This window comes from Ctenocephalides felis, unplaced genomic scaffold, assembly GCF_003426905.1.
Source record: "Ctenocephalides felis isolate EL2017-DRISC unplaced genomic scaffold, ASM342690v1 CF-g0.4_SCAFFOLD_01886, whole genome shotgun sequence".
NCBI classification, from domain to species: Eukaryota; Metazoa; Arthropoda; class Insecta; order Siphonaptera; family Pulicidae; genus Ctenocephalides; species Ctenocephalides felis.
The window spans coordinates 129,757,268-129,767,409 of record NW_020538040.1 but is presented as its reverse complement, the minus strand read 5'-3'; the positions used below and the strand labels follow the sequence as shown (position 1 = coordinate 129,767,409).

Here is a 10,142-nt window from a genome sequence, read left to right as displayed (position 1 = left end):
ACATCCATTTTTTCTAAGGTATGCCAAAATGTTCAGAAACCTCTAAAACGTAAAGATATATAAAAATTTTCATTTTCGATTTTTTTGCGATTACTATAACTTGCCCTACGGGAAGTTAAAAACATCAAAATGATTTATAAACGACTTGTACTGTCGTTAATAACAATATGTAACACAAGACAACATAAACATTTTGAAAAATCTTATGAATTAGATATAACAATTATAACAAAACATAATTTTTTAAACAAAGTTTACAAAAAATTTTCTTCACTTTTCTCTTTCGTATTTTGTCTTACAATTAGTTAAGTTAGATTTTCTTGATCTGTTTAATCTTCACTCGAAAAGGACAAGAAATACATGTCACAACCGTATCCCAAAAATTGTCACAACCGTACCCAATGCACACTTTTGAAATTAAATCATTATGACTGAGCTCAATTATCTAAGCAAAAACTAATTGCTGGTAAATAAACTAATAATGTTTAACTTACAGCAATTTAACAAAAGAGTAATTTATCTGTATACAATCAATAGTTATGAATGAATTCGAACACGAAAACTAATTTTTGACACTTTAAAAGCAATGCGGTCTACATATCATGTTAATGTAAGGCACTGACTGAAAGCAATAATGGGAACTTGTTCGAACAATCATACTATCTACCCTACCTATTGCATTTTCAAAGATAATTATCAATTATAGTTGACAATCGTATTATGAACCATATAAATTATGCGCAATAGAAAGTGAGTGTTAGGATTCAAAGAGAGTGTTACGAAACGATTGGAGTTTATCTAAAAAAGAAACACATAAATGCATTTATTACATTTTTATATGTGAACCTCATTAGTAGAATTTAGAACCAACGTTTAAAAACAGTCTAATTTGCTATGATTTTGTAATTTTTATAGAGAATTGTCAAAAGTGTTACAAACCTGGCCGTTATATTGTTATTAATGAATAGTTGTTTCTAACTAAAGTATGATGTAAGTTGAAAAATAAAAAAATACAACTAATTAGAAGGTAAGATAATATAATAATATGGAATGATATTCATCGGTAATTTTTACTATATTTAATTTTCTTACTCTATAAAGCATTAATAAGTATTTATCAATAAATACTTCATATTACAATGTAGACATGAAGGATCGACTGGCCAGAAAATTTGCTGCAAAATCTAATAAGTGTTGCGGATTGCGGATGGCATCTCGAAGTTTTTTTTTCAATACCATTGTTTTAGCTAGCATAAATGTTTCGAATTTGTATCACCAAAGCTACATATCGCATTGTTTTTTACTGAAGCAATAGAACTACGCGTTCTGACTGACTGAGAATGGGCTAACATCTATTTTTCCTACTTTCGAGTGGGTTGATCATCCCCAAGATTTCACTGAATTTTAGTTCAGATTTTTTCGAGCTTATGAAAAATCCTAAATTTAACACCAGAAAACTTTTTTTTAAGTGATGTGAACCAATTTTCTTTATTTTCCCTTTTCATAAAACGTAATTAAAAATTTACACACCTTCCTAGATTTTCAAATACCCTCTATTTTGTAATAGTCATTTTAGTAATTCAATCATTTTCTATCCGCAAAACAACTGATAAATTATCATCCTTTGTGAACAGTTTTCCACTGATTTCGATAAAGATTTTCTTAAGCTGATAGAGAAGCCTAAATTTCTCTTTAAAAAATGCTTTAATATATATTATGGTTGCACACAAACATTTTTTTAAGTGTTTAGACCAGTTTCCTTCCCTTTATTTTTTTAATGCAAAATTTAAAAACCGTATAACTCTAAATTTTTACCTTTTTGCCACAACTCCCTATCTGTAATTATAATACTTATTTTTGTAATTCAATAATTTTTATACCACTTGATTACTAATTAAAGATAAATGTTTCTCAGCTTATTCCCATTAAAATTGTTCCGAGATTATAGAAAATCAAAATTTTTCTACTAAATTAATTTATTTATGCCAAGAGTTATTCACCCCTAATACATATATTTTATAATTATACTAATTTTTAACTTACCGTAGGGCAAGTTATAGTAATCGCAAAAAAATCGAAAATGAAAATTTGTATAGATCTTCACTTTTCAAAGGTTTCTGAACATGTTGGCATACTTTAGAAAAAATGGCGTGGGTGTATGGTATGTATGCGGATACAAATTTCCGTCGACGATTTCGAGAATACGGATAAACCGATTTGAATAATTAAAAAAACATTCGATTCGTGTTGATAATGAGACGTTATAGTTTTTGGCGAAGGCAGGTCTAGCCGTTCCGAAGATACAGGGCAAAAAATGCCCAAAACGGTAACTCAGTTTTTAAGAGAACGGAGCGTCCGATTTTAATAATTTAAATTTTTTTTGAGAAGGAAAGTCCAGCGGTTATGGACTCTAAAGAAAAATAAGTTGAAAAAATGTCATTTGGCGGTCAAAAATATTTATTAGACTTATGTACATCAAATTATCAGATATTTTACAGCGAATTTAATAATGTGTACACATTTAGTGTAAATTTCTTCGGGTTCCGTACCAAGATTTTTAAATACGTTTTGGAAAGTTTTAGCAGTTGCCTTAATGCACGATGCCATGCACCCCACTAGTTTTATATTGTTTTTCTACCTAATATTTAAACTGCATCGCATTGATTGAAAAATGTAGCTATTATTCAATAAAATATTTTTTTAAAATAGAACAAACTGGTAGGTGTGGGGATCTTTTTGAACCCTGGTTGTCAATTTTTATCCCACCGCCTATGGGGTCACAAAACAGATAAATTTTTAAAAAATAGCCAAAGAATATTTCTACAATGATGGGAGTTTTACTAAACATAGTCAGATAGTTGTTTGTTTGATATGTGTTATTTGTTGTGATAGAATCGGTTTGGTTTTCACAATATGAATGCTCAAAATCAAATTGGACTACCCTATTCAATTTCTTTTTTACATATTTTAATTTAATAAAATTTTTGTTTTCTTATAAAATAATGTGTGCAATTGTATGTTTTTTCTAGTTTGATTTTGTTCATTTGCTACAGTGTCGAAACGTACTAATTAAATATTTAAATTATTAACTTCTCGTAGGGTAAGTTATTGTAATCGCAAAAAAATCGAAAATCAAAATTTTTGCATATCTTTACGTTTCAAAGGTTTTTGAACATTTTGACATACCTTAAAAAAAAATGGATGTATGTGCGTATGTGTATGTTTGGATACTTTTTTTTGTCCACGATTTCGGGCGCACGGGTAAACCGATTTGAATGATTCAAAAAACATTCGATTCCCATTTATAAGAAGATGTGCTGGTTAGTTTTTGGCGAAAACAGGTCCAGCCGTTTCGAAGTTACGGAGCAAAAAGTGCCAAAAACGGTGATTCAGTTTTTGAGAGAACATTCAAAAAACATTATACTTGTATTGACAAGATGAAGAACTGATTAAATTTTTGGGAAGGCAGGTTTAGTGGTTATAGACTCTCAATAAAAATAAGTTAAAAAAAACGTCATTTGACGGTCGAAAATGTTTATTGGACATATATACATCAAATTATCAGATATTTTACAGCAATTTTAATAATGTGTACACATTTAGTGTAAATTTCTTTGGATTTCAAACCAAGATTTTTAATTACGTTTCGGAAAGTTCCAGCAGTGGCCTTAAGACACGATGATATGCACCCCACTAGTTTTATATTGTTGTTCTACTCAATAATTAAACTGCATCACATTGATTGAAAAATGTAACTAATATTCTATAAAATATTTTTAAAAATAAAATAAAATGGTGGATCTGAAGTTCTTTTTGAGCCCTGGCTATCCCTTTTTAACTCACCGCCTATGAGGTAAAAAAAACAGATAAATTAAAAAAAAATAGCCAGAAACATATTTCTACAATAATGAATTAGCTGGAAGATTTACTGAACATAGTCAGATAGCTGTTTGTTTGATATGTGTTATTTGTTGTGATATAATCGGTTTGGTTTGCACAATATAATTGCTCAAAATCAAATTAGACTTCCCTACTCAATTTTTTTTCTACTTATTGTAACTTACTCAAAATTGTGTTTTCTTTTAAAATAATGTGTGCAATTCTCTGTTTTTTTCTTGTTTGAACTTGTTAATTTTCTACAGTGTCGAAACGTACTAAATAAACATTCAAATTATTTATAGTTTTTTATATCGACTAGTTGCCTGCAAATAAAAAATTCAAGAACACATATTACATATAATAATTGCCAGGCGTCTAACATAATCAGGTATCTTCATCAAAGCCCTTATCACGTACGACAATCTTGGGATCACAAAATTAACTGTAAAAGGGACTCCGAGCCGCTAGATAATAATCGCTCGCGATAAAACTGAAAACACAATCGTGAATTTACGTCTAATTTAAGAATTTCAATTTTTTCACTACAGGCCAGGCAGGCATAAACCAGCTGGGAGGCGTGTTCGTCAACGGGCGCCCGTTACCCGATTGCGTGCGACGAAGGATCGTCGAGCTGGCGCTGATGGGCGTCAGGCCGTGCGACATCTCGCGGCAACTGCTCGTGTCGCACGGGTGCGTATCGAAGATACTGACCAGGTTCTACGAGACTGGGTCTATCAGGCCGGGATCCATCGGTGGAAGCAAAACTAAGGTACGGTGGGGGTAGGACACGATAAAATATCAATACACGTGATAATAGGAATGCAATTGTTTATTTGTCTATTAAATTAAAGTAGGGGGTACGATTGTGCCAAGTTACGATAGTGACAGTCGTCATAACAGCTAAAATATACTGACTTTGAGATAGGGTTCAAAGAGATAATGGTGAAGTATGTTTGTTCGAACAAGTTTTCATTATTGCATTGAGTCACCATATATCTGATTTGTAAATGGAATTGCCCTATAAAGAGCCAAATGTAAGTTTTAGAAGTAAAACTTCTTTAGGCGCGACTAGGATGTAAATCCGTACAAATGCAACGGAAGTCCGTTACGGCGAACTGTTCATCATTCGCTCTCGATGAGATCATTTCTATACGGGTCGATTGTGATTAGTCGTCGTGTATGTGAATAGAGATTTGTCGTTGTATGCGTATCGATATCAACAAGGAAATCGGCATAGATAAATAAACATTTTAAAGTTACATTACATTAAATCAAGTTAAAACTTGATTTAATGAAAATGCCTGAATCAGAAGAATGTTTTACCCTGTTCCTTGAAAATAATAAAACAAATTAAACATTGTGCCATACTAAACATAAGTTTATTGATTAGAAAATATTTCTATATTATTCGTAGTTTCTATAAATCTTTGAAGTTATTGAAATGGAAAATATTTTTTAGGCAAAACAGATATTACAGCTGATCAAAGAATAATATTATATCGCTTGCGAAATAGTAAAAAAAAAACCATCAGTCAATGAATGTATGTTAACTTTAATTACATGAAGTTCTTCAAACACAATTATTATATGTTGAGTGAAGTTGCAAAAACAATATTTGTTTAGGCGTTGTTTAACATAATCAACTGTGTGAACGAATATTATAGAATTTATTAATCAGCAATTACTTCATTTCTCTAATGACGGTTCATTTCTAAATGCTAATTACAATGACAAACTGATCATGTCGTATTTGAAGTATGACTTTAATTACATTATTGGTTTCAAATATTATACATATTTTTAATGCTATTATAAATATATAATTTATAATTTATCATTATATAAATCTGTATAATAGTTGATACTCATAAAAATGTCCATCACGAGTGTTATCATATTACTAATAAACATTATTCAAAATTATTATATGATGTGTTTATTTGTACTTAAATGCCATCTTGTACAAGAGCAAATAAGTTTTACTGTAATTGCATGTGAACCTTACGCGCACTCTTTTTTTTGTTATTATGTAATTAAATTACAATATTGTTATATCATATTCATAAGTTTAAATGATTATGCTGTGTTGTATTACATATTCCTGACAACAAAGGTCGGTATAAACTTAGATGGTTATAAACTATTTTGGTGTTTATAGCTATTGTTTTTAACCTATTTTCATGCTACCCGAAACCAACTTTTACCGAAATCAGCACGATTTCCAACAGTTTCGAAACGGTTTTTAAATTTTCGAAATATGTTCAAGATTTTTATCGAAAACGTGAATATTTTTTTGCATTTTTCTGCTAAGTATAAAGAAAAAGTTTGTTCGATCGATTGCAAATACAAATCAACACAAGCACTTTGAGTGGCTTTTAAATTTTTAAAAACGGTTCAGCCAAATGTAAAATTGTGTCGAGATTTGGCATGAAATATCGTGAAATTCGGATTTTTTTTGGCAAAAATAAAAACTTTAAATAAGTTTAAGAATAAATTGAATAAATTAAAATAAAAAAATACATAAACATAGCGCAATTTCTCAAAAGCAAAACGTGCTATAAATATACTTTAATGATCAAAATTAATTGGAATGTTCACTGAATTGCTCAAGACTAATTAAGAAATTAGTGAGCTATTTGATTTTCACACAATATATGAACGATATAAAAAATGAATAATATATTTTCAACTGTGATTTAATGTATACCGATTTTCTATAAAACATTTTCGAAATATGTTCAAGATTTTTATCGAAAACGTGAATATTTTTTTGCATTTTTGCTAGTAGTATAAAGAAAAAGTTTGTTCGATCGATTGCAAATACAAATCAACACAAGCACTTTGAGTGGCTTTTAAATTTTTAAAAACGGTTCAGCCAAATGTAAAATTGTGTCGAGATTTGGCATGAAATATCGTGAAATTCGGATTTTTTTTGGCAAAAATAAAAACTTTAAATAAGTTTAAGAATAAATTGAATAAATTAAAATAAAAAAATACATAAACATAGCGCAATTTCTCAAAAGCAAAACGTGCTATAAATATACTTTAATGATCAAAATTAATTGGAATGTTCACTGAATTGCTCAAGACTAATTAAGAAATTAGTGAGCTATTTGATTTTCACACAATATATGAACGATATAAAAAATGAATAATATATTTTCAACTGTGATTTTAATGTATACCGATTTTCTATAAAACATTGTCATTTGATATTCTGATGAAGTAACTGATTAACAGTTCGACAGAATGAGAGCTACTATGAGTTAAAATATATCAACAATTTTATCAACAATTACAATTTTTATTTAATTTATATTATATATATAATATTCGAACATATTAATATATACAGCTTTGCAAAAATTATTTCACATCTATCTATAAATATTTTCAAAAGGTCTATGATAAAGAAAAAAATAAAAACGAAACTTTAATTTAGGGGTACATTGCTGAAGCGTGTCGTTAATAATAACGTGTGGTTATATCAGATATATATAAAAAAATGATCCTATCTAAAAATTGGCGTGTTACTTTTCAACCGAAATTATTAAAGAATAATTTATTTTAAATTTAATTTTTTGTGTATTATAGAAGGATAAAGTAATTACGGATTCTTAATCCAAATTGTACAGCTTTAATATAACAATACGAAACAAAGTGTTTTTGGCTTTGATACAAAACAAACAAGAAAAATATTGTCAGTAGTAATTGTTTTATGTACCCACAATAAATGTGTTAACTTGAAAAAAATTAAAATATTTTTTTTTCAAAAGCAACTGTTTTACTAATACAAGCAGAAAGTTTTTTAAATAATTCAAATCGGATGCTTAGTTCTCTCAAAAACTGCCATTTATATGCTTAGTTCTCTCAAAAACTGTACAAATAGCTCTTATCTTCGAAACGACTGGACCTGCCTTTAGCAAAAAGTAATCACTACTTCTCCCTATCATTACGAATTGAATATTTTTTGGATCATTTAGATCGGATGCCCTATTCTCTCAAAAAACCGATTTCCATTTTCTGTAATCTTTGCGTCGTATCTTCAAAACGGCTGGACCTGTCTTTGCCAAAGATTAATCAGCACATCTCCCTATCAATAGGAATCGAATGTTTTTTGAACCATTCAAATCAGTTAATCCGTGCGCCCGAAAACGTGGACGAAAAAATGCGGACCCACAAAACACACACACACTTTCATTTTTTCTGAGGTATGCCAAAATGTTCAGAAACCTCAAAGCGTGAAGTTAAGCAAAAATTTTCATTTTCGATATTTGGCCGATTATTATAACTACTCTTAGTGCAGTAAACGGAGAGGAAAAAAGGGTATAACCTCTGAATTTTTTTACTGTGCTCCGAATTGAATGAAATTTTGGAATTAGGATCATCTTACCCTCAAGTTCAAAAGTGAAAACAATTCGGGTTGCGCCATCACCCCCCGGGGGGCTGACACCCCTTCTAAATTGTGTAATTACATTTTTTCAAAATAACGTCGGAAATCGATAGAAAAACTAATTATAAGAAAAAAATGTATTATATAGTTTTTCAGAAAAACTAATACTTTTCAAGTTACTGGCCACTGAAGATTCATATATTTTTGGCGTTTTTCTTCGTTTTTTTGCAAATATCTGCTAAAATATACGTTTTAACGAAAATCATGTAATGAACAAAATAATATCAATAAAAATCTTAATAAATCGGTATTACATAAAGTGTTCTAGGAAAAATATTAAGCAAGATTTGAAAGAGCAAAGTCGTTTTTTATTTCGTTCAAGATTTAATTGTTGTATTTAAAGCCATCTAGTGTCGAGGTTTTACATTTTATGCATTTCGGTGAAATTGGGTTTTATAGTACTCAACATTAGCTTTAAAATGAGTGCTGTTACAAGTTTTTTGCGTGTAAAATGAATGAGCTATCATGCAAATAAGAAGCATATACGAAGTTTTTTTTCTTTTAAATCATATGGTTTAATGAGCGCCATTTCCACCAGAATTAAAGTTATTCATATTCCATCTAGAATTGACTTCATTATAGACATCTTGATGGATTCTAGCAGATTCACTACTTTAGTACAAACTATTTTCAAAAAACTCACAATTTTATAAAAACTTTTTTTTTTTTTTCTTACGTCTTTACCAAAAAGTACTAACTTTTTTTCTAATTCCAGCAAGTCGCAACACCAACTGTGGTAAAGAAAATCGTCCGATTCAAGCAGGATAATCCCAGCATGTTTGCCTGGGAAATTCGGGATCAGCTTCTGGCACAAAGGGTTTGTGATCCTCATTCAATTCCTTCTGTCAGTTCGGTTAACCGAATTCTGAGAAACAGTGGTTCTTGGAGTGATCACGATTTAGTGCTGTTGTCTTCACCTAGTGGACAAGGTAACTATTGACAAAAAAATGTTGTTGTAGAAGTGGTCATCACTAAAGTTCAACCAGATATTAAAAATGATATACTTTCTTTGAAAATGGGATAAAATTAAGAGGTCATTCATCTTATATGCTTTGTTCAATATATATGATGAGTATATGATTTTAATTCTTTTTTTTTCATAATATATTTATAATTCGATTTAATCTATTTTATCAACAGATGTTGGTATGAAACGCCAAGATTCTTCTATCCCGAACAAGAATTCACCTTTATTACTCTACCAGCAATCGCCACAAACACCCCTCGTAACATTGGCCCCTTCACCCCAATCCAAAACGATTTTACAAGAACCTGGCCTGGGTTAGTAGTTCCTTATAGACCACCAGCGTTACACCAATTGAATCTGCAACAGCATACACCTTATTTAACCTCCCAATTATTTAGTTTCCCAAATTCTCAACCAACGAGTTCCAATACCATGCAGACGAACAGTAGTCGTAGCCCGAGCAACCACAGTGATGAAGACTCATTAGGAAAAACTAGTGAACCAGAGAGAGAAGAACTTGAAGAAGATACGAAAGATGATGCCAAAAAGATGTTGAAGCGAAATCCTTATTCCATAGAAGAGCTATTAAAGAAACCCACAAAAATTACCAAGACTGCTTCTGATGACAAGCCTTTAAGGTTTATTCAGCCGCCCTGCAGAATTGTAGTCGACGAACCTTGCAACTGCACCTTGGTTGCACATCCCGTTTCGAATAATGATCATCCTTGTCATAATATTGGTGCGATATATAATAAAGAAAGTGAACTACTTCCAACAAATTCTGATGAATCAAAAAATTCAAGTAGTTTTTAATTAGCACATGTAAATATTATTAGCTATGTT

General features: G+C 30.3%; 1 protein-coding gene across 1 annotated transcript; it reads left to right on the top strand.

Annotated features, from left to right (window-relative positions):
- The first annotated feature begins 2,145 nt into the window (after nucleotides 1-2,145).
- LOC113375898 (paired box pox-neuro protein) lies at nucleotides 2,146-9,618 on the top strand. The gene is made up of 4 exons (XM_026615842.1): nucleotides 2,146-2,161; nucleotides 4,428-4,648; nucleotides 9,048-9,261; nucleotides 9,473-9,618. Exons 1-4 carry the CDS (start codon nucleotides 2,146-2,148, stop codon nucleotides 9,616-9,618), a joined length of 597 nt encoding a protein of 198 aa, XP_026471627.1.
- Nucleotides 9,619-10,142: the final 524 nt, after the last annotated feature.